General features: G+C 43.4%; 1 protein-coding gene across 1 annotated transcript in view; it reads left to right on the forward strand.

Moving 5' to 3' along the window:
• Positions 1-25,862, forward strand: part of MMUT (methylmalonyl-CoA mutase) — a 31,231-nt gene that overhangs the window by 580 nt on the left and 4,789 nt on the right. The window contains exons 2-9 of the mRNA XM_014608422.3: positions 1,028-1,424; positions 3,650-4,017; positions 4,509-4,666; positions 7,164-7,335; positions 11,970-12,218; positions 15,927-16,038; positions 16,714-16,829; positions 21,426-21,541. Coding sequence (XP_014463908.2) covers positions 1,061-1,424; positions 3,650-4,017; positions 4,509-4,666; positions 7,164-7,335; positions 11,970-12,218; positions 15,927-16,038; positions 16,714-16,829; positions 21,426-21,541 — 1,655 coding nt within the window. The 5' untranslated portion in view covers positions 1,028-1,060. The remainder of the gene's footprint in view (positions 1-1,027; positions 1,425-3,649; positions 4,018-4,508; positions 4,667-7,163; positions 7,336-11,969; positions 12,219-15,926; positions 16,039-16,713; positions 16,830-21,425; positions 21,542-25,862) is intronic.

The raw sequence follows: 25,862 nt of genomic DNA on the forward strand, positions 1-25,862 counted from the left end.
TGGCAGGCTCTTCTCGTCTCCACCTTTTCATGAGGAGAGCGGTCAGGCGTTGGAGTAGGGAATCTGCAATTCCCATCCCTAGAAAATGTCAAAAGCAGGCCAGGCAAACACCTGGCTGGGATGGTGTAGTTAGGCATGGTCCTGCCTTGAGCAGGGGGTTGGACTCAATGACCTTGTAAGGTCCCTTCCAGCCCCATTTTCCTACGATCCTACGACTGGTTTAACGATAGGGACTCAGATGAGCAACACTAAAGGATTATGCATAATCGGGGTATCAAAATTTGCTCTTTTTTATTATGCTGGCCCCAAACAGAGGAAAATCCATTTCTCTTCAGGTTATTGCAACAGTTGCATCCAGGTTAAGTATTGAGGTTGTGAGGATTGAAGTCATTAAGGCAGCTTACAGACATTAAAAGAAACCCCCCAAAAATGGCACTTAACTTTAAACTCCACGTGCTGCCACACCCAGTCCAGCATATGCCCAGCAGAGGTATCGTGTTAGTTGGACCCGGTTCACCCAACATCTGTATAGATCAGGCACTTTAATGGGGCTTTTTTGGCATTTATACAATAGCTGATTGAATCAGCTTTAGTTAAAAGTGCCAAAAAGCCCTGTTGAAGCGCACGATCTATACTGATGTTGCGGAGCCAGGTTGAATTAATGCACTGCTGCTTCTGGTAAAGCATATTTTTTGTTCTTTTTTTTTGTTTTTCCGTGTCTGTCAGCGCCGTAAGTGGTTAAGACAAGTGTTGGCTTCTTTTCTGGTTCCTTCATAGTAGCTAGGGTCAGGAGGGACCTGAACAGATCATCTAGCCTGACCCCTGCCACAGAGGGGAATGAATGCTGGGTTCACAAGACCCCAGACAGGTGATCGTCCAACCTCCTCTTGAATATTTCCTTGCCGGTGACCTGCTTTCTGACTCGGGACAAGCCATGTGGTACTCCGTTTCTCTATTTGATATGTTTGCAATAGAAAGTATTTACTCTTTTTGGGTTTTTTTAACTGATCTTTCTGATTTTTCTCAGCTCATCTGATATTAGTCACCCACAGAACCGGACATGTGGAGAGTCAAAGATGGGCTCTTGCGCTTCTGGCCCTGCCACTCCATGCAGATGGCGGGGCTGGGAGCTTCCCGACTCATGAGCCGCTGCCTACACCCAGAGTGGGCCGCTATAGCTAAAAAGCAGCTGAAAGGGAAAAATGCTGAGGACTTGATGTGGCATACTCCAGAAGGGATCTCCATCAAGCCACTGTACTCCAGCAGAGACACAAAGGACTTTGCTGAGGAGCTGCCAGGAGTGATGCCTTTCACACGGGGGCCATACCCCACAATGTATACGCACAGACCGTGGACCATCCGCCAGTACGCTGGCTTCAGTACGGTAGAGGAGAGCAACAAGTTCTACAAGGACAACATCAAGGGTAAAGTTTAACCTACCCAAGTTAGAGAGGAAAAAAGTTGGCCTGTAAAATGTTATTGCACAGGAAACCACTATGATTATTTAGCCTCATGTGGACTGAATTCTGACAATTTTTGTTGTACCACTATTTTAATAACACCTAGAAACCTTTGTTTCATTTTGCTATTGAGACAGAGAAAATTAATGTTGTAAATGTAATGATTAACTTTCAGCTCCTGCCAATGTAAAGGTATTAATCTAGCTGCGTGCCAAGCTCAAGTTAGCAAGGAGACTGCCAAGATCCAGGAACAAGTGTTGTGACCATGATGGGGGACAGATTTGTGGCATAAAATTGGTTGAGCTTTGTGAGTTTCACTAAAGCTCTTTCACATTAGTGCACCCTGGCACTTTTAAGTTCAAACTTCATAATGTATATTTCAAACATACCGGGAGCATCTACACGTGACACTACATTGCCGTGCAATGCACTATGGTGCCATAGCATCGGCTGGCACAAACCATGACGCTGTAGCAACATGCTGCATCACTTTAGTGCATCGCTACAGCGATGTAAGGGCTAAAAATGACCATGAGCTGCTAGCATGACATAATAACAGCTGTTACTGCATCGTCATTTAGTACTTCCAAAAGGAGCTACTAAATGATGGCACAGTAACAATGGTGCTGTAGGGGCATGTGTAGATGTGCCCACCGTGCATTACTAGGTAGGCCAGTTTCCTAGAAGTGACATTTTCAATGACTGAATTTACACAATTCCAAGACCAGATTTTTTTTCTCCATTTAATAAAGAGGAAAAAAGCCCCTAGTCTTAGATTTGAGCACGAGGCAGTGGTGGGGACAGGCAGCTGATGTGACTGGCCCCTACTTGGCGTTGGGGGCCAGAGCAGCAGCTGCTGCCTACCCCTACCCTCTGCTCCCTCATCTGCCTCCCCTGCTGTCCCTTGCCTCCCTTGCCAGCCACAGTGCCCCCCTCACTCCCCCATCTGTCCCCCAGCTGCCTCTCCCCCACCAGCTTGCTGCTTACCCTCTGGCTCCAGCCCTGCTTTACCCTGAGGCAAGTACTACATGTTTGCTCTGACCCTGGAAAAGAAGGAACCCTGGAAACACTGTGCCTACCACTTACTGTGTTAATCCTCTCTCAGCCATAGCTATTTGCTGAGCACTATAGCTTGTGCCAGAAGCTGCTGGTGGTATCTTGTTGAGGTTTGTGTTTTAGAAACAGCACTTTATTTCCAGGAACGTATTAAAGAACTGCTTACAGCAAAGAACTCACAGTATTGCTACTGCCCTTGCAAGGGAGTGAGGAGCAAACAGCATGGGCAGGGCACCAGCATCATGGTTATTCAGCACCACAAAGCAGTAGAGGGACAGTTGCAGCTGAACCCACATCCTGATGAGTGAAGGAGGCGGGGGCAGGGGCTCTGATTGTCCATGGTAAAAAAAAAAAAAAAAAAAAAATCAAATGCAAAAATATATAGGTATTTAGACTTTTTTTTATGATTAGGGCATTGGTAGGCTTCCAAATCGCTTTAAAATGGTAAATATATCAATAAACCATTGTGTTAAATTGGCGCATATATATATATATATATATATATATATATATATATATATATATGATGTTTCATTTTCATTGCGGAAAAATGCAAATTTGGGGGTTTTTAAATTGGAGAATTTGGCAATTTTTAATCCCCAAATTTACAGTTTTTAAACATAGAAAACCAGGACCCCTGATGATCACCTATGAAGTAAACAAAAGTGTACTTTAAATTACCATCTGCTGTTGTGCCCAGGAATTGTGGGACCGGCTGGAATGTGGAGAGGTTAAAATTTTGGATTTAAATAATGGTGCGTCTTCTGGCTGCTCCAGAGCATTGCCTTTGTAAAGCAATTAAATTTCCCAAATGACACTGCACCGTGCAGCCTGTTTGTGCTGCCAGTTAGAGTCATGGCAGCTCTACTGTATACAAGACCTTTCATGTCTGAGGTTATCAGCATTTGACTCGTAAACTGTTTTTTTGTTTCATTCTTTCCGACAACAGACACTGTACTGCATCCGTTCACATTCAGAACATTAGGCTCCAGAGAAGTCTGGGGAGGGGACACAGTGTGACACTACAAATTGGATCACGCCAGACCCTGACTATGAAAACTAAATTAGACTCAGTTCCTAAAGCATACCTGTTTTAACTGTTGTAATTCATCTTTCTTTTATGGGGGACCCAGCTGGCCAGCAGGGATTGTCGGTTGCTTTTGATCTGGCAACACACCGTGGCTACGACTCAGACAATCCTCGAGTCCGCGGTGATGTTGGAATGGCAGGAGTTGCCATTGATACGGTGGAGGACACCAAGATCCTTTTTGATGGAATTCCTTTAGAGAAAATGTCTGTTTCTATGACAATGAATGGGGCAGTAATTCCAATCTTGGCAATGTTCGTTGTAACTGGGGAAGAGCAAGGAGTGCCTCAAGCCAAGCTGACAGGGACAATCCAGAATGACATACTGAAGGAGTTCATGGTGCGAAACACTTACATTTTCCCTCCAGAACCATCAATGAGGATTATTGCAGACATCTTTCAGTACACATCAAAGGTATCATTTTATTGTAGTTCACTCACTTCTATTACTGTTACAATAATGAACTATTTATGCAGTGCACAAAACACTTTTCAGGACAAAGACAGACACCACAAGAGCTAGTAACAAGCAGTGAGAGGATTGACGATGAGGTGGGATTGAACAAGGGTTACAGTAATAAGATTGTGGAATCATTTTTCAATGAGATATGTACATCTCTATCACTATGCAAATATTATATATGCTATTTATGGATAACAAAGAAAACTGGAGATTTGGGAAGGGATTGAATGATTAAAGGAGAAAACTTCATGCATAGGGATGCTACTGTAAACATAGAGGCCAGCACAGAATAAGGTATTCTGCTAGTTGGAAACAGTGGGTAGAGGCGAAGGTTAGGGCCAGTTGTGTAAAATCTCGAACACAAAGACAATACATTTTATTTTTGAAATGCAGAGCAAGGGGGAGCTAATGAAACTATAACTGTTGCTTTTTTATTTGTACAGCATATGCCAAAATTCAATTCCATTTCTATCAGTGGGTACCATATGCAGGAGGCAGGTGCTGATGCCATTTTGGAATTGGCTTATACTATAGCTGATGGTTTGGAGTACTGCAGAACTGGGCTGCGGGCTGGCCTCACTATTGATGAATTTGCACCAAGGTAATTAAAATAAGCTTTTAAGTAAAGTATAAATAATCTTTAAAATAGCTTACTTTTTAGAAACTGAATAAAGGTACAAGGCTAATATACTTATCGCATGTTGACTTCCTGATGTATAATTGCAAAGTAAAGGGAGTAGTACAATGGACACTTAGAGCATTTATACACATGCTCCACATTCCTTGGTAACCACTGATTAGAACAACTTAATTAACTTTTTCACTAGTAAAAATTTGCACTTCATTTATCTTTCCCCAGTTAATCTTTGCCTCACTGCTATGGAAGCATAGAAGTTACAGATGGTGACAATTAAAGTAGATCAACCAGCATAATGTATATTTCTGTCAAGAAATAAGAACTCAAAAGGTCAAGCAGCAGCATATTTCAGTTGCCCTTGTAACTTCTATGAATTCTAACAGGACTTAGATTTTCATTGAGGGGAAAAATAGGACCCTGATTTTTTTAATAGGACCATTAATACCAAACAAATTAAAATGAAATGTTGACAATGAGATGACATACTGTATTTACTTGAATACAAGACAGGCTTTTTTTCTCCCAATAAATATGTTGTCTGTCATTAAACTACTGCCAAAAGCAGCATGTATTCAGTAATAGAAATCAACTAGGAAGTTCATTAAATGCTACCAATGCTGAGCATTGCTATAAAACAGATTGTTTTTAGAGCAAACATACTGATTTTTTTTAATAGGATATATCCATCATGTTCAGTCCCCCTCAACACCTACTCTTTTTAAGTCATGACAAGTCCATTGCATCAAATATATTTCAACTTCCTCTTCACACCCACATGTGAGCTGCAGTTTTCTTTCCCATTTTCAATGATTCCTGTTTTTTCCTCAGCCTTTAATGTCTGGGAAACATTACCAAACAGGGCTCCAAACAGTTCCCCCAGAATCCCTTGGTTGCCCCTTCTCAGCATGGTACATATTATTAGTGTGGCCCCATTCTTCATAAGATGGAGCTGGACCAGGTGGTCCCGCACTTCATCTGCATATACATTTTTTTTTGAGAATCGCAGGATTTGTGACAAGGGCATGTAGTTCCAGTCATGAGTTGGGGGACTAATTAGCAAATGGATCCTTTGTTGGGGGTGTATCTGGAGTGCACACACATACTGAGCAGTTCTGAGCTGTGGGGTCACCATGGCTTGAATTGCTAATGACTCTGCTGGGGTCTGGCAATATATGGTAACTCATGAGACTTGAACAATATGATAAATCATGAGGTATTTGACTTTGGACTGATATCATGCATAGTCTGTACTGTATCTAAATAGGTACAAAAGTTTTGCTTACAAGTGTGTTTATGGAGTATCTGTGCTAAAACTTGCAGCCTTTCCAAAAAAGTAAAATGCATAAACTCTGGATGAGCTAAGTTTATGGGTACCTGCAATAATTTCCCTGTATCCATGTTATTGCCGGTATGTTTATTTCAAGGTCAGTGTTTTCAGTTTTGCCCCTCATTTCCATGTGCTCAGGGACAGCAGGATCTGACAGGAGGGGAGAAGGGGCTGCAGGGGAAAAAATTGGGGGGGGCAAAGGGGCTACCTGAGGGGCCCCCCCCCCCCCCCCCCCATTTATTTTCCCTGCTATGGCAGTAGGAAAGGGACAAATTCAAGGCAAACCTCCAATAATTAGATTCTGTAACTGGAAAATAATAACAAATTAATACATTTTCCAGATACAGAATCTAATTATTGTGGAGCTGTCTTTTATTCAAGCCAATGTGCTAAGCCTTCCAGAAAATACTGTTTCACATAGTCCTTGTATTCTGTAAATATAGGCAGTGGATTTTTCATTTGTACTACAGTTGCCATGTTGATGTCCCAGGAAAAAAATAGACCTGGATTCATTCACAGACATAGAAAATATTTAAATTTCCATGGACTGTCTTGTTAGCATCTCAGAGTTTGAGAGAGTAACTTATTCTTCACATCTGGTCTATACTTGACCCTTTTTCTAGAAATTGGTTTGTTTTTTACAGGACTCACTCCTTTTATTAGAAAATTCTTATGCTAGCTAAATCCCTCGGCTCACCTGCCTGGTAGGTAGCTTGCCTGTTTATATATAGGGAAATTGAGGCAGAGAAAGATCTAGTGAGTTTTTTCCCCCCCAAAGTCATCTGATTCCACAGTAGAGAAAACTATAGAAGCATGGAGAGCTCATTTCTGGTTTCCCACCCCAGCCCCTAAGCAGTTGAAATTGTGACTAGTAGAAAGTGTTGGGGCCATTACATAGGCTACCAGTTGAAAAGAACTGTCATTGGAGCTATGTAGTTGAAAGGCCTTGTACCCCATTTGTCCATGGATGAACCAGGGGGCCCATTTCATCCCAATTATTTGTGCATATTTTGCAGTGCGCACCATGGAACTTACTTGATTAATTATTCTTGCATCTACTGGAGAATTCTAGGTACTATCTTATCACATATTATTCTATACAATTAAAGTCCTGTTTGTGTACTCTTATTGCAGACTTTCCTTCTTCTGGGGAATTGGTATGAACTTCTACATGGAAATAGCTAAGCTAAGAGCTGGGAGACGACTGTGGGCTCACTTAATAGAGAAAACATTTCAGCCCAAGGAGTCCAAATCTCTTCTTTTAAGAGCTCATTGTCAGACCTCAGGATGGTCACTCACTGAGCAGGTTGGAATTTAAATTTCAGATGACTTCCAAAAATGAAATCTTCCATGGAGTAAATCAGCTCTACCTATTGAATCATGTATGCTAACCTGTGTATCTGTTCAATATTTTTCTTGACGTGAACAGTGTAGAAAACCCTAATAGTTTTGGAGCTCTGTGGTGTTCTGTGTGGCGTAGGATGTCTTTGTGAATGAATTGAGAGAGCCAAATTTCACTCATTTAAAAGTTTGGATTACTTTGTTCTGGAAAATGTTGGTATGTTAAGTGTAGGGAAGTGAATAGTTAAACTGATCAGCCCAGTGATCACTGGTTGTAGCTTACCGGTTATCATTAGCCCAGGCCCAGGGCACAGTCCAGGTGGGTAGAGGGAAGCCCTGCAGTGCCTCAGCAAGAATTGGAAGCAGGGAGAGAGGAGTGGGGAGAGGGAGAGGTGACTAGTACCTAATAGCTAGGCTCTGGGGACCCCGGTGCAGCTGCTTGCAGCCTCCCTGCTATGAGCAGCCCATACTCCAAGAAGGCCCTTGCCGCCCACCATTGAGCCCACCCTGTTCGTGGCAGGCAGTGGAGAGGCTGCAGGTGGCTGCACTGGGATCCGCAGACCCTAGCTATTAGGTACTCTCCGTCCCCACTCCCTTTTGTGCTGCTGCAGCTGGCCCCAGGAAGTTGTGCACTAGTGGCTGCAGTAGGCTGGTAAAGCCCCTCATTTGCTGTTGCCGCCCACAGCTTTCTGGGCTATGCTGCCTGCTTTGGCCCCTGGCTCCCAGTGCAGCCCCTTCCTCACAGCAGGGGGTGGGGTGAGGCAGGCATCGGACCAGGGCTTTCCTCTGCTTCCTGTCGAGCTGCAGACTGGAGCATAGCATCACTGCGCCCATCCCCATCCTTGCACCCAGCCAAATGCAGTGCCTTCTGTTGCTACAGCTGCTGCAGGGCCTGGCAGGAGCAAGGTGGAAGTAACTGGGTACAGGACAACTCCCCTGGGCCTGTGGCTCAGCCCCCCCAACACACCCAGACCCCGGCTCAGAGAGGACCCATCTGCCTGCCCAGGTTGTCTTGACACAGGACCCTGGGGAGCCACTGAGTCCCCCACTGCATCTCAAGGGGCTTGAAGCATCCCGTTGATGCTGGGCTGGGTCAGAGCACCCTGCCTGCTGGGCCTAAGCAACCCCATCTGGACCAGACTGGGAGTTGCCATACTGATTAATCTTTTAACCATTGTAATTACAACAGGTTAAATGGATATTTTTTTAATCAGTATTTACGTCCCTAGTTAAAAGCCTGCTGTTGCAGTTTGTTTGTGAATAATAATATCCACACAGTTTATGTCTGAACTGTATGGTGTAGGCTCCACAAAACAGCCTGACCTTACTAGTAAAGATGCAGCAATACATACAAGTTACATTTTTTACACGATCAGGTCCCTAAAAACACTCTATGGCCATGCCATAACACAGGTGCCTGGCTGCAGAGTGCTCTTAAAGCAGCCACTCACATGAAAAATTAACCCTTCAACGAGATATCAGATGAAGATGCTCTGTTTTAGAGCACCTTAGGGAACTTGTGTTCCCTCCGGTTAATTTTTCACACATTCAGGGCTGGGCTCATGCAGCTCAGCCCCACCCCCAGGGCTGTCAGCGGGGAGGGAGGGGGAAGCCAGCAGCAGTGAGCTGCTACCTAGGCTTTGGCCAGCCTGAGCTGGAGTGGGGTGGGGTTGGATCTGATGTCCCCCCCACCCAATCCCCCAGCTGGGAACTGGGGGGAACTGGGCTGGGCCTACGAGGCAGGGGGACTCTGATCCACACCCCACTCCAGCTCATGCTGGGCAAGCCAGCAGCTTTTGCTGTTCCGCTCCTTTCCACTTCTGCTTTGCCAAGCCTGACCTGGAGGGGTTGGAGGACATGTATTGGAACTCCCTGCCTCACGCGTTCCCCAGCCAGGGGGACACAAGGCAGGGGAGACTCCTATCCACTGATCCCTCGTCCAGCTCAGGCCAGACAAAGCCCAGCTGGCAGTTCACTTCGGCTGGCTTCCCTGTCCCTCCCTGCTGGCAGCCCCAGAGCTGGAGGGGATTGGGGAGAGGGGCTGCTCCTCATCGGGGTGGGGTGGGTTCTTTAACTTGCTGCTCGCCTGCATGCATGTTTGATTTCCCTGTTTCCTCCCCGCAACAGGCAAACATCTGTTATGGGGGAGGGCTCTTTAACTCATGGCACTTCATGCAAAGCACCATGTGTTAGAACTGGGGTCTGAGCATCTGTCAGTGCCCTAGATATCTAACCTCCCGGTACAATGCCAGAAAAGAGTTCTGTCCCTTAGACCTTGCTGGCAGCTGTGAATCCCAGTGAATGCAAAACTGCCTGAACTGGCCAGTAAGAAACTTAGAAGAGAGTTATGTCTTAAATCCTGCTCATCATAAGGGCTTACACACCTAATTCTTGCTGGGGGTGGTGCATGTGTTATGCTGGGTTTCCCAGCCCAAGATCCTTTCCTGGATTTAGATGCCCAAACTGTCTCTTTCAAAAACAGAGCCGAGAGCTTTTTATTCTTTTGACAAAGATTAACCAGAAGTAGAGGAGGTATTGGTCCCCTGCTTTTGCACAGTGGCTCAGTGGTTGTGGCTGTGCCCACAGACTAGGAAACCTGGGGCATACCCCATCATCAAAGTGGAGGGGGTTCAAACCTATGTTTTTCAGTTCTCTTCTGCCAAGTGAATAGTCTGGTCTGGGTTGGACCTCCCTGCTGCTGAAGCTGTGCCACTTTGGGGGAGGAGGAAGGAGGAACAACTTAAGATTAATTGGGCTGGAAAGGGAGCGAAAGGCAACCTCAATCTCAAGTGGTGATGAGGTTCCTGTCCAGGGTGTCAGTCCCTGGTCGCAGGACTGTTTCTCTATTTTACGTTAGACAGTCATTGGATAAAAGACAAAAGTTGTAACTTCAAGAGTCAGTATTGCATTCTTTCTTATTTTCTTTGTCACCTCCAGACAGTAACTTCACTTCTCTACTTCAAAATAAATGAATTACTTTCTTATCTCACAGGAATGCCATGAGGCTCTGTGAACTACCTTTTGAATGGGGACATTTTATGTCCACTAATAAAAGGTTCCCTATTAACACTAATAATCTGCAGTTATACTAACAGTACTTTTTAATAAATAAAGCTCCATGTAGACATCAGAGAGAGGTATGTCACGCAGATAATCAGATCTAATAAACACAGGACTGGGGTTACTGAATCCAGTTGCCTGCTATTGTGGGCACCTGTGCTATAAGGCCCCTTCCAAGATGGTCAAGGTCCATCTTAAAAACAACTGAAAGTTTTGCCTCCACAGTTCTTACTAGAAGGGTGTTTCAAAACTTCACATCTCTGACTACAGACTTTTTCTTATAACCTAAATTTCTAACCTAAATATATTCACTGCCAGCTTATACCAATTTGTTCTTGTGCAAATGTTGTCCTTTAACCTTTAAATAGCTCTTTACTCTTCCTGAGGTCCCTCTGTCCCCCCATCCCTACAATGTCTTGATAAAAGTCAATCATCCCTTCTCAACCTCGTCTTGCTAGGCTAAACAAGCCTTCTCCTCTAGTCTCATCTTACACAATAGGCTCTCCATTCCACTAATCATCCTAATAGCCCTTCTCTGTGCCTGTACCACTATGTAGTCATATTTCTTGAACATATGCAACCTGAGCTGCATTTCAAATGAGGTTTCACCAGGCCATATCCAGTGCCATTAATACTTCCCATTATCTAATGAAAATGCTTCAGCTGACTTCTTCTAGGGTTGCATTTGTTTTTTGTGTGCACACATGTGTGTTTTACATCTCTGACATGTCAGTGGTCCATACATCCTGTACCACTGTACTATTGCAACTGGCTCCTTTTTTTCACTTGTCTCTGGCTTATGAACTTCCAACTTATGGCAGGGAACAACACCAAAAATACTAATTGCATGACCTAGTACTTTTTATTGTCAAACCTCACCCATTTCCATTACCTCAGTCCTCAAGGTCATACACTTAAGTTTGCTTTTTTGCTGTAGTGTGGGGGGGAGGGGGGTTGCTGTATAATATGCTGACACTCTTGTTTATTGATGATACCTGTTAACTTTAGCTAGTCAACTTGCTCCTACTTTTTGTGCAGAGGTCTTTAATGAAAATATTAAATAAGAGTGGTCCCAAGGCTTTTCCTTGAGGAATTTTACTTCCACCAGTAAGTTTCCCCTAGCCTGATGTGTCCATTTTCAGCACCACTGTCGCAGTTTGTTTAAGAATTTTAGGATGAGGGTTTCCGGCTGATCTCAACTCAGTACATTAAGCTTCCTGAACTAGGGATAAGAGGGATTTTGTTTATTAATTGGAACATTTAAATATTTGATGCATATGTAGTTTGGTGGTTTGTTTATAGGTTCCTCATTGTAATCTCCATAAGATCATTATGAAAGACCTTTCACCTTGGTCACATTCATATCATTTGTACCTTTACTTTTTTAAGTTAGTTGGCTTTTGTATAATGTAGATATGATACAATTTTTGTATTGACAACTGAACTCCATTTGCATTGTACTAGTATGCAGATGGAAGAAACTGTCTAACTTGCATTGCAGCTTCCTCACACTTCAGAGCTTTTTTCTTTTTTCTTTAGGATCCCTACAACAATATTATCCGTACTACAATTGAGGCAATGGCAGCAGTCTTTGGAGGTACTCAGTCACTGCACACAAACTCATTTGATGAAGCGTTGGGTCTGCCCACAATAAAAAGTGCTCGCATTGCTCGGAATACTCAGATCATAATACAGGAGGAGTCTGGCATTCCTAAAGTGGCTGATCCATGGGGAGGTTCATTTATGATGGAATGTCTCACTAATGACGTATATGAAGCTGCTTTACAGGTCAGTGTTATCTGTGCATCTTATGGGGCCACTAATTGTTTCCAAAAATGCCTTTTAAGTGTTTACTTGTTATGCTAGTAGATTTGAAGAGGGAACTGAATTTCTCTTAAACAGCGTATTTGCATATTTATTTTCACATTTAAACAGCGTATTTGCTTTCACATTTAAGATCCCAGCCTTTAACATTCTCAATCCAGCAATACGCATGCTTAAAGAAAATGCAGGTGAGACACTTATCATGCATATGCCTACTTATTGCAGCAGCAATTTAGTTGAAACCATAATCTCCCCGAGACTATAAAAACTAGGAGTATCTGAGACTACAGTATCGCATAAATCTGTGGGCTTGGGTTTAGGATCTGTAAATCTGTTATGCCAGAGGTTTCAAATTAGTTTCTATCCCCCTTCCACCCCAGCTTCTAGGCTGGATCTGCAATTTGGTAATCCTCCGGGGCTGGATCCAGGGATGAACATGTTAGGGAGTCTCAGGGATTAATGCAGCTATCACTCGCACCCTGCTGCTTAAATGCATCTACAATGGGGTTCCATAGCATAGATTTCAGCAGTGAGCCCTGTGCCCAAATTCCCAGCCTCTCTGGAAGTCCCACAGTTCAGATGATGGAGATGTATGAGCTGTACGTTTGACACATATTTTACACCATCAGTATGTAGTAGGCAGGAGGTTTTAGATGGAGAGTTGAAGCTGTGGGGAGACAAGCAACAGGCCACCGCTGACAGCATGAAGAGAAGGGCCTGAAAATAACACTTGACCCATAAAAAATACTTCTTATTTTTACATAGAACTTAGCCAGGGTTTAGATGCGTGTCTGATGGCTTTTCATAGATTCATAGATTCATAGATGTTAGGGTCGGAAGGGACCTCAATAGATCATCGAGTCCGACCCCCTGCATAAGCAGGAAAGAGTGCTGGGTCTAGATGACCCCAGCTAGATGCTCATCTAACCTCCTCTTGAAGACCCCCCAGGGTAGGGGAGAGCACCACCTCCCTTGGGAGCCAATTCCAGACCCTGGCCACTCAAACTGTGAAGAAGTTCTTCCTAATGTCCAATCTAAATCTGCTCTCTGCTAGCTTGTGGCCATTGTTTCTTGTAACCCCCGGGGGCGCCTTGGTGAATAAATACTCACCAATTCACTTCTATGCCCCTGTGATGAACTTATAGGCAGCCACAAGGTCGCCTCTCAACCTTCTCTTGCGGAGGCTGAAAAGATCCAGTTTCTCTAGTCTCTCCTCGTAGGGCTTGGTCTGCAGGCCCTTAACCATACGAGTGGCCCTTCTCTGGACCCTCTCCAGGTTATCCGCATCCTTCTTGAAGTGTGGCGCCCAGAATTGCACGCAGTACTCCAACTGCGGTTTGACCAGCGCCCGATAGAGGGGAAGTATCACCTCCTTGGACCTATTCGTCATGCATCTGCTGATGCACAGTAAAGTGCCATTGGCTTTTCTGATGGCTTCGTCACGCTGCCGGCTCATGTTCATCTTGGAGTCCACTAGGACTCCAAGATCCCTTTCCACTTCTGTGCCACCCAGCCGGTCATTCCCTAGGCTGTAGGTGTGCTGGACATTTTTCCTCCCTAGGTGCAGCACTTTGCATTTCTCCTTGTTGAACTGCATTCTGTTGTTTTCTGCCCACTTGTCCAACCTATCCAGGTCTGCCTGCAGCTGTTCCCTGCCCTCCGGTGTGTCCACATCTCCCCATAGCTTTGTGTCATCTGCAAACTTGGACAGAGTACATTTGACTCCCTCGTCCAAGTCGCTGATGAAGACATTAAAGAGTATCGGTCCAAGGACCGAGCCCTGTGGGACCCCACTGCCCACACCCTTCCAGGTCGAGACCAACCCATCCACCACAACTCTGGGTGCGACCCTCTAGCCAATTCGCCACCCACCGGACTGTGTAGTCATCCACGTCACAGCCTCTTAACTTGTTCACCAGTATGGGGTGGGATACCGTATCGAAGGCCTTCTTGAAGTCTAAGTATACGACATCCACCCCTCCTCCTGTGTCCAGGCGTTTCGTAACCTGGTCATAGAAAGAGACTAGATTGGTCAGGCACGATCTGCCCACCACAAACCCGTGCTGGTTTCCCCTCAGCATAATTTGTCCTGCCGGGCTCTCACAAATGTGAGCCTTGATAATTTTTTCAAAGACTTTACCAAGGATGGAGGTGAGACTGACTGGCCTATAGTTGCCCGGGTCCTCCTTCCTCCCCTTTTTGAAAATGGGGACCACGTTAGCCCTTTTCCAGTCCTCCGGGACTTGGCCCGTGCGCCACGAGCGTTCGAATATTCCCGCCAGTGGCTCTGCAATGATGTCGGCCAGTGCCTTCAGCACCCTCGGATAGAGCTCATCCGGGCCTGCCGACTTAAAGGCATCCAGTTCTTCCAAGTGACTCTGCACCATCTCAGGATCTACGCATGGAAGTCTGGCACCTTGCTGCTGCCTCTCTACAACCCCAGTGAGAGACTTGTGCCCCTCGCTTAGGAACACTGAGGCAAAGAACTTGTTGAGGAGTTCAGCCTTGTCCCCCCTGTCTGTCACCAATTGTTTCTGCCCATTTAGCAGTGGTCCTATTCCTCCCTGGACCTTCCTTTTACTCCCTATATATCTAAAAAACAATTTCTTGTTGTCTTTTACTTGGGTTGCCATCCTCAGCTCCGTGGTAGCTTTGGCCCATCTAACTGCCTCCCTACAAGCACGAGCAGAGGAGGTATATTCATCTTTGGTGATCTCACCTTGTTTCCACTTTTTATGTGCTCCCCTTTTGGCCCTTAGGCTGCCCTGGATTTCTCTGGTCAGCCATGGAAGCCTCCTGGCCCCTTTCCCTCTTTTGCCTCGCTCGGGGATCGTCTTGCTTTGTGCCCGAAGGATTGTTTCCTTAAGGCACAGCCACCCTTCTTGGGCTTCCATTTCTTCAAATCTCCTACTCTGCAGTGCGTCCTTGACTAATCGCCTGAGTTCATTGAGATCAGCTTTCCTAAAGTCTAGCACTTTCACCCTACTAGTTACCTTACCCACTCGACGTCTTACGTTGAATTCTATTATTAGGTGATCACTGTCTCCCAAATGGCTACCAATCTGGAGGTCCCCTACCATGTCATCCCCTGTTGCCAATACCAGATCCAGTATTTCTTTGTGAATCTTGCCTATTCACTGTTCCCTCTTGCTTCAGTTGTTAGATGTCACTTATCTTTTTTTAGGGTGCTTTCCTACAATATTTGTACGTGCAAGTAACGTTGTACCTGAGCACTGTCACTGATGTCAGTGGAACTACTTGCACAAACCAAGGTTATTTAAATATTATTTAAGTATTTAAGATTATTGACTTGAACTATTAAGTTATTATTTAAATATTATTTAAATATGTAATTATTTGAAATACTGGGACTTAGGATCTAATTCAGCAGTTGTTTGTACATGAATGGATTGCTCTGCAGAGCCATATCAAAATGGGTGAAGCTTTGCAGAGGCATACAGATGTGTCCGCAGGGAGCCAATACATAGGATCACACCCTCGAATTGCAAGCTCTTCATAGGAGAAAGACTGATAACTCCATATGTTTGTTAGTAATGATTTCTTGTTTAGCTTCCTTCCTTTCACAGAAAGAGCTAGGATACAATCGTAAAGTTAGTTTCATGAACCTTGTTGCAAACAATCCTCTTAATTTGTTCTTCTTGTCTTCCTTAGTTAATTAATGAGATTGAAGAAATGGGTGGAATGGCCAGAGCTGTAGCTGAGGGAATTCCCAAACTCCGGATTGAAGAATGCGCCGCTCGCAGACAAGCCAGGATTGATTCTGGTAGGTTCATCAAGGGGAAGATGCAGACAAGAGAAAATGAATACAGCTTCAAAGTATGCTTTTTCAAATCTATTTAAGCAATGTTTTAAATAAATTTTGATTTTTAGATTTAGGAGTAAAGCAGCAAAGGAAAATGGGAGATTTTGGTTGAATATCAGTGAGAACTTCCTGAAAGAAGTCTGTTACTGCACGAAAGCTTTCCAGGAGAAGTAGTAAAAGCAAGATTAGTTTTTAGGGCTTTGCCTAATCTACACTGTGAAGCAATAATCTGTGTTAATTGATAATGAGTTCATAAATCATCATCAATGAAGTAAAAAAATAAGAGAAATATAGTTTATTCCAGTTAGCATAGTAAGTCGATATGATTCTGACTCTATAGGTAAGTAAGAAATGCCATATATTTTACATCACTTTTCAGCATACAAATCAGAGTTCCTGTACATAATCATCTCTCCGTGATAAAATATGACAAAAATAAACTTAATTCCTTCCTTGAGAGAAAAAATAAAAAAATAAAAATAAATGTAGGATGATATAAAAATATGGTATTATATTTAAGTTATCAAACAAGCACTTAACTACACAGAATACTGTGAGCTTTCAAAAAGTAGCTCTGCAGTTTGTGCATATATTGTTAATATATTATAAATTCTTGGTCTTTGTGTTGGAAACCAGGATCTGAAGTAATTGTTGGAGTAAACAAGTACCAGTTAGAAAAAGAGGACTCAGTTGAAGTTCTGGCTATTGATAACACTTCAGTTCGCCAAAAGCAGATTGAGAAGCTTGAGAAGGTAGGTACTGCATTTTTGAAAATCTAAATTCTTGAGCTGTGAGACAAAGGAAAGCTCATCAAAAGTTTTGTTCTGTAGATCCAGTCCAATATCATTAGCAAGAAGAAGGGTTCTGCACAGTGACATTAGTGGCACTGGATTAGATACCCTGGAAGTAGAATATTGAAATCCAAACATGATTGTTTTTGTTTTACTTTGTAAAAATCATAGAAAGCGTTCTGATATGCATATTATAAAGAGAAAAGCATATGCTGCAATTATAAAACTATAAAACCTAAGATTTTCACATCTGAAATTAACATTTTCTTGATTGTAAAAATGATCCATCAATTTGACTTTCAAAAATATGGAAAGCAGTTAAGGAAAACAGAGTCAATCTCCCACCCGAGGAAGTTGTTTGAATCATTCTTGTTCCTGTTTCCATGCTACTTCAGTGTTTTGGAAGCTCCAAGAAAGACTTAAAACTCTTAAAAAGAGAGTGTCTGAATGTGATGCTCTTAACTTTTCTCAATACCAATTCATGAAGCATCATTTCCTTAGATTTGGGTTATTATTGTTTACTTTTGAGATTTAGGATAACAAGGAAATTAAATTGAGCTGAAAATAAACTGACTACTTCCCAGAAGAATGGAATGGTATTATGGGTTCTTTTTCCTTTCCCTCTGAAGGCTCGATTTTTAAATTCCCTTAAGTTTCAGAAGAATAAGTTTTGTCTCATCACAGTTCATACTGGCTATTTGTCAAGATGACATGAAAAGGATCACAATTTAGCACAATTCATATTCTCTGCAGAGAAGATTCAACACTGGAGTGGTGTTGTTGGCCACTTCAAAGGTGCATGCACACTGTAGTTGTTAGAAAGTCTTATAAATAAATTGTCTGTTCTAGGTATGCTTGGATATATTGTTAAGGGAGGATTAGGAACAAAATTTTACCTATTAAAAAAAAGAAAGAAAAAGTAGGTACCTCCTTCAAAAACTTACTGAGATACACCACCTAACACTGCAGCTCCAGTACTGATTGAGCCATAAAAGTGCTAGCTGAAGACAAAAAATAACAAAGATTTAAGGAACGAAGCCAGAGATGAAGGAAGGAGCAGCACAGCTATATTTCCAGGTAATAATTGCATCTATCATTTGGTACATTCGTTTTTCTTGCTGGCACATCGCCAGGCTTGTGCTGCTTTATTTAAAAAAAAAGCAAAAAAAAAAAGCATTCCGTTGACTTCTGGCAAATTGCACAGTAGGACACCCCAGGGGCTCACCAGGCTGCTCTGTGGGTGTGAAAACAGTGATAAGAGCCTCCTCCCTGTCCAGCAGATACAGATCTGTATCCAGCAGATACAGCTCCATCTTCCTGCTCTCAAAGCCATTACCTTGTGCCGAGGCAGTGCGCTCGAGCATGCAACGTCGCCTCGGCTCTTGTACCTGCACATGCACTGCAGCCACAACTCCTCGTGCAGGTGGAGAGCAACCAGCCCTGAGATCCTCCACCTCCCTCCCTCCCTTTCTGGCTTGGAGCCCTGCTCCTCCTGGCTGTGCACTGCCATACCTCTAGGCACAGCCAATAGAATTGTGAGGACAAATGATTGACATGCATTTCCACCAATTAACTGAAAAACAGGACTTTTTTGCAGTTTGTTTCTCATTCGGGAACGGACAGGGGGTTAAAAACCGAATGGTGCAGTATGAAACAGGACCAGCGGCCACCTTAACACACATTTTAGTTTTCTGTCATATTTTTGTAGATAATATACATGAGCGTAGCATGTGCTTTCTTATCTTGAAAATTGGACTAATATAGATGTAAGGTCCAGGCAGACAAGGTTCTTTGGGTAGATGCGATATCTTTTATTAGACAGTTAAATAGTTGGAAAAGTTGTTCTTCGCAAGCTTCCAGGCACAAACACCCTTCTTCAGGCATAGGGAGAGTCCACTGGTGTTTCGTGTGCTCTCCTGGGTGGAACAGAAGCCAAAATGTGAAATGCAGGTCTTTAAAAATGCAAATGTGTGGCAGTGAGGGTAAGAGGGAATGGGAGACAATATGTGAGAGAGATAGGTGGGGGAGAAAGGGGAGAATGTAGAACTGATGATAGAATGTAGCTGGTAAAATGCAGAGAGGTTGCTTGGGTTATCAGATTTTAGGCAGGTATAATGTGCCATAGATCCAATGTCTATATTTAGTCCATAATTTTTTGTATCCAGTACATTTTTTAAGTGAAGGTCATATGCTCATCTACAAAAGTTATTTTGTAAATTCCCTTTGAGGATTAGAACTGAGCGATTGAAGAGAGAGTAGTTGTCTTGTGAGGAGTGTGCACCCACAGGTAACTGAATATTTTTTGATTGATTTTTGGTGTGCAAGGATTTTCCATATTGGTTCCAGGGAAGGCTGATATGTCATAACTAACGGTGTGCAATTTGTGGGGATTATCTTTTTGTATTTCCCTGGAACCTATACAGAAAATAATCAAACAGTTGCAACCCATACTAGAAGAGGACCCAATTCTTAAAGAGATCTTCCCAGAACCACCCATCCTAGCCTTCAAACAAGCACCGAACCTCACTAAATTCATCACCAGAAGCAAACTTCCTATGGCCTAAAGCACACCAAATGGATCCAGACCACGCTGGGACAAAAAATGTAAAACCTGCCAACACATCTCCACCACTGCCACAATAGCTGCATCCCACAACAGAACCATCACCATTCCTGGATCTCACACCTGCACCTCCAGAAGTGTAATATTTCTCATCCAGTGCACCTCAAAGGGAATTTACAAAACACCTTTCATACATAAGCCTATGAACTTCACTTCATAAATCTACTGGATACAAAAAATCATGGACTCAATATAGATATTGGATTTATGGCATGTTATAACCTGCCTGCCATCTGATAACCCAGGTAACCTGTCTGTATTTTACCAGCTACATTCTATCACCAGTTCAACATTTCCCCCCTTTCCCCACCCCACCTACCTGTCTCACACCTGTCTCCCATTCGCTCTGTTCCTCACTGCCACACATTTGCATTTTCACAGACCTACATTTTGCATTTTGGCTTCTGTTCCTTCCAGGAGAGTACACACAATACCAGCAGACTCTCTCCATGCCCAAAGAAGGTTGTTTGCACCCAAAAGCTTGTAAAGAACAATTTTTCCAACTGTTTAGTTTGTCTAATAGAAGATATCACATTTACCCAAAGAAACTTGCCTGCCTATGGCCTTAGACCAACATGGCTACAGCCAACAACCCTGATGTAAAAACCAGTGTTTTATGAAACCTGGGTCCAGAAACACATGATGTTGTTGTCATATATTATGTGTGAAGCTCTTGTAACGTATTTTAATAATTTGGTAGATATTGGATATTTTAAAAGTGTATTGTTGATAGGGCTGTGCGAAAAGGCACCGTTCCGTTTTGACTTGCATTTTGACGTTTTGATGGAACAACATTTCATTTCAAATTTCGTTTTGATTCAAAACCTGTGTTCCATTTCATTTCATCGAAACAGTGTTGACACTGTTTCAAATTTCGCCCGTAAGCTATAATGGGGAAGCACGAAACAGCCTCTCTCATCAACAGGCAGATCAGGGGCCCACAACCCCAGGAGGGCTGCGGGGGCTGTGCCGGTCCTCCCGGGGTTGTGGATCCCTGATCTGACTGCCAGATGAGGGAGGGAAGCCAGGTGCTACTGTCTGGGACTGGTGCCAGTATGCTGCCAGTCCCAGGCAACAGCACCCAGCTTCTCTCATCTGGCAGGCAGATCAGGAGCCACAACCCCAGGAGGGCTGCAGCGGCTGTGAGATCGGGCCTAGTTTCCTTCCTTAGCCCGGTTGAGCTGGGGGAGGGAACTGAGCCCGATAGTTCAGTTCCCTTCCCCAGCACTGCAATCCATCCTGCTGGGGAAGGGAACTCAGCCCAGCTGAGCTGAGTTCCCTTCCCCAGCCCATTGCTGGGGAGGGGAGCTCAGCTGGGCTGAGTTTCCTTCCCCAGCCCGATTGTAGCACTGGGGAGGGGAACTCAGCTGGGCTGCTTCGAAACTCAAAACATTTTGAAAATTTCAAAACGTTCCGACTGTTCTCATTTTGTTTCAAGGCTGTTTCAAAACCCTTCGTTTCATTTTGATTTCACTGTTTAAAGCTTGAAATGAGTTAAAACAGTGTCAAACTGAAACAGACGGCAAAATTTCACACAGCCCTAGTTGTTGATGCTTCATAATGTGGTGAGAGAGAAAGAGAATTCATATTGTTTCCTTCACTTGCTTTCCAGCATTGTTATGGTAATTACCTGCAGCAGCTAGAGTTAGAAATTATCGCTTTATGCCACTTCGGGCATCCCAGCTTTCTAACAAAACCATTTGAAGCCTCACTTGTTCTGTTTAGCAGTGTAAATTAAACTGATTGGGGAAAGCTGTCACAAAAATACCAGGTTTGTTTACTTGTATGAATACTTTCAGAACCAGGGTCTTATGCCAGCTCCTAAAAATACTCATAATGATACAGGCAAGAGAACCTTAGCAGGAATGGGTTGGAACTGTGGAATGCTATTTAGTTGCATGCTTTAACCAAAGATTTTCTTTCCTGCATTTAAGGTGAAAGCTTGCAGAGATAAAGCAGTTGCTGAGCAGTGTCTTAGAGCTTTAACAGATGGTGCTAAAACAGGTCAAGGCAACCTCTTGGAGCTTGCAGTAGCAGCAGCACGTGCAAGGTATGGAAAAGAAAAAACTTCCTTTCTTCTTCAAATTTCCAATAGTTCTGGGCAATGTTGGCTGTCAAACTGAATATGTATACTCTGAGATTTTTGAAGAGGAACCAGGATAATCTTTGTAAAATATGCTATCCTTGATAAAATGATATGCTGAATAGTTCTTCAGTCCTCCAAAATGTTTCGGAGGTGTAGGTAAACCTTGCCAAACCGCAGTCAAACTTGTTTTTCTTTTCTTTTTTTTAATCAGGCATCAATAGCTTTAAAAATTCTAAGAAGTATGTTTAATTTATTTTTAAAGCACATTACTAGGAACAAACCTAATCTAAAACAGTTCTGTTCCCACACTTTCTATTTACAGGTCACTTACACAGTTTAGAACACACAGGTTTTTTCTGAGGTACTGCCCTGCAGTGTCACAGGTGAGAGAGCTTGCAAAAAATACCTGAGATGGAAAAAAGGAATAGAAAAATCTTTATTGCACTTTGCTATTTGACCCTTTGCACCACCAACTGGCATGAAGCATTTTTATCTGATGTAAAAATTTGTCTCTGTTTTAAAGACAATAAGTGCTTCTAAACAGGATGTACAGCACCTTCTGTAGCTTTGAGACATTAATCCCATTCATCTAACAGTGATTTTGTTGCCTTTTCCAACTGAGTTTTGGGCTTTGGATTCTTCTCATTGCATTATACGCTTCAAAAATAAATGTAGTAACACTAAGTGCAGTAAAATAAAACAGCCCCTCAGTGTAAATGAGCTAGAAATAAGACACCCCAAACCATCCTTATCCAAGTCCTGGAGAGAGGCCATGCCAACCTGTCTTTATTCTAATTTGATTCCTTTCCATTTACTTCATCTTCAGCAAACACATGTGAAACAGATCTTCCTCCAGAATACAGTTTGTCATGGCTCTTTCGAAAGCATGTCAGCACCACTCTTGAGTTGCAGAGATCATTAGAGTGTAATGTTGGACTTAACAAGTTAACCTTTTACTACAGTATTTCTGCAATTAGCTCTTAGTATCTTTCTCTGTTATGAGATCACTATTGTGCCAGTGCCCAGGAGCACTCACAGACTAGTACCTCCCTGCCTCAGGCACAGGACAGATCAAAAACCCACCAGTCCTTTTCCTGCCTCCACTCCAAGCAGCTTACAGTTTAAGTATAAGGTGAGATAACAGATGGATACAGACAGAGCAGCAAATGAAAAGAACGATACAGGATTGGTCAATATAAGGCAGTAATTAAAGCTTGCCAGCAGTCAAGTTGTTCACTGACTTCCTGCAAAGCTTTAGGAGAAGTCTGAAGGACAGTGAAGTAGCTTTGTGAGTCATAACAGGAATTTGCTGCCTAGGTGTGAGGCAACGTGGGAGAAGACACAGAGGTGCTTGTTTGGAAATTTAACACATAGGTGATCTCCCAGATTTATCCCCGTTACTTATCAAAACACGGCATACGGGGACATCTAGTGGCTGAACAAAGTACCACGAGTAAACATCACTAGAGAGCTTTACTTTAGCGCAGGGGTGTCAAATTCACCTGGTCCCACACTCTGGGAGGGTGGGGGGAGTGATGATGATGAAGGAACCACTTGCAATTCATGGCTGTAAAGGGCAAATTGAAGGCATGAGGCCAACTCCAAAGTCTTTCAAAAAATGGCAAACTACATCTAATAGAATCACACCCTGCTCAGAGTTACGAACGAGGATCTGTGGTCTCCGAGTCTTTAATAAAGTTTGCTGGAACACAGAGAAAGAGAGCACCCAGCAGCAGGGAAAGCAACTCTCCTGGGCAGGAGGGCAGGAGAGATGCCATGCCCTAATCTCACTAGGAACAGATAATTTCTAATATTTAGAATCCCATCAAAAAGAAAGCTTCCCTATGAATATGTCACCAGGATGCAAATACAATTTATGAAGTCAAAGAAGCTAAAAAAACTGGAATGAAAATGATTTCTTCCATTGCCCTGCGTTGGCCATAACATTTTTATATTGTATCAGTATGCGGTTACATAGCTGTAAGCCAGGAGTGGGCAAAATATGGCATGCGGGCTGGATCTGGCCCATCGAGGGATATTGTCAGGCTCGCAGCAGGTCCCTTGGTCCCACCTAGCCCAAGCACAGGGGGCAGCCTGGACCTTGGTGTATGCAGCCAGCCCTGTTGCCCCAGGGCTTGCAGCCAGATTCCATTTCCTGGCAGCCCCAGCGGCAATGGCTCCTTCCAGCTGCTGCAGCCACTGAACCTGGTCCCACTGCCTGGGCACCCTGGCCCATCCATTCTGCACCCACCACCAGGGCTGGGACCCACATAGGCAAGGTGCTTGGCCAGGTGACTGGGATGGGGCCGGAGGCAGGCAGGTAGGCAGGCATGGAGCAGCATCCCGGAGCAAGATGGGTGGGTGGGGCTGAGGAGACCCTGGGATCTTGGGGCAGTGACAGCATAGGGCCAGGCCCACCCATCCCATTCCCAAATGCTGTTCCCTGCTCACCCATGGCCCCATCCCACATAGGGAGTTTTGGTGCATTATTGCGCCATGGAAGGGTGGGTGCTGATCCATCCTGTATCAGCTCAGCAAAAGTCCCTACATGCCCCGTGGATCCAAATAATGCCCACTCCTGCTGTAAACAAGCATGCTGCTGTTTCTGTTTGACCATTATGAACACAGGGTGTGGGAATCCCATGGAAATGAAGGGGATGATTTAAATATCAATGACAGCCAGTGAAAAACTTTATCTCTGGGTTTTCAGCTTTTGGATGTGCTTTAAATGAGCCTGCATATTGATCACTGACCGTATCACTCACATACAGATTACATTTGGCCAGTTATGCGATGATTTGGGTTTTACGCAAATTTAAAAGCTATAGGAGGACAAGAAAAGAAAAGAAGTATTAATATTAGATTAGATTTCTCAAAGCTAAATGGATTTTGGTTGCAAAGTGATAAGGAAATGGAGTTTGTTAATCCTGGGAGTAGGTCAATAGGAGGAATAATGTTCTGGCTTCCTGAGGCAGAGAAGAACTGTCCATTCCAAGGGCGACTTGAGTAGTGTGGGGAAAAGATAGCAAGGATAGCCGGGGATTTGCAGGAAGTAAAGAGATCACCATGAGACTTATTAGAGGATTCCAGTTAATACACCAGGAAGTCATCTTCAGGATATATTGGATGCCTGCCAGCTTGCATAGGTCTGCAGTTAAAGATAGTAATAACTGTTGGACATGTAGCAATAGAAGATAAACTGAACATAATTTCTTTGGCTAGTTAATACAAGAGCATAACTGCCTTTTACTGGGTCAGACCCTAGGTCCATCTTGCCCAGTATCCTGTGTCATACTGTGGCAGAGAGTGGATGCTGAAAGGGAGAGTGCATTGGGTATGACCAGGGTTTTTTCCACTGCTTCTCTCACTTGCAGTCTTCAGCATTCGAAGTCTAGGAAGTTCTGATCAAAAGGCTGTATCCCTGACTCCCATGGTAAAAGCATAAGAGCAAGAATATGTAACATGCCCAAACGTGACTTCAAGCAGTGATATCCTAAATCCTCAAAGAATCTTGTATTAGAGGATTTGGAGAACATTTAAATAGGCTGCAAAACCAATTTTGGCTTCAAGCATTCCTTGTAGCTACATGTAATATAGTAGAACAAGTGCATTTTCCAAATGATTAAATAGGATTAAGTGTGTCAAATGTTATGCATGCATGGGTGAATTGGCCAATTTAGGTACAGTTGAAAGAAAAGTGTAATTGGATGGGGCATGGTCGTTATTTTTGCTTCTCTGTAATTAATGTCTCTTGAATATAAGTTTTGTGTCAGTTGCTGTTTAACTAAGCTTTGCAGCAACTTAGATGCATTTCTTTGTGAAAGTGGTATTTGCTTGCAAATTACCCAAGTTTTGCATATCTTTATTTTATGGATACTAATAAAAGCTCCTAAGCTAGGCACTGTGTTGTCAGTAATCACTTTGAAGCCAATTAGTCTGACAGAGGCCTGCTTCATTTAGTAGCCAGTCAATTGAGAATTCAGGATTACATAGCAAAACCTCTGCTTGCAGTGAAGTGTAAAATAAACTAATACACCTGTCACTTGAAATTTTGCTTTTTGAACTATGTAGTTGCTAGTTGGTTCAGTAGCCCTCCAAGCATCATCACCTAGAACTGGTTTCTGATCCATTTCTTAACCAGAGCAAGGAGCACCAATGAGGTAGAGCTAATAGATGAACTGTTTAACATTTTTCCAAGAAGGGGCGTTTCTTGTTTTAATGGCCTGTTTATTTCCTTTGATTTTAGGCTGCTGGTTTGTTCCATTATATTTTTTCCCAGCATTGT

Source organism: Alligator mississippiensis, chromosome 1 (assembly GCF_030867095.1).
Source record: "Alligator mississippiensis isolate rAllMis1 chromosome 1, rAllMis1, whole genome shotgun sequence".
Taxonomy (NCBI): Eukaryota; Metazoa; Chordata; order Crocodylia; family Alligatoridae; genus Alligator; species Alligator mississippiensis.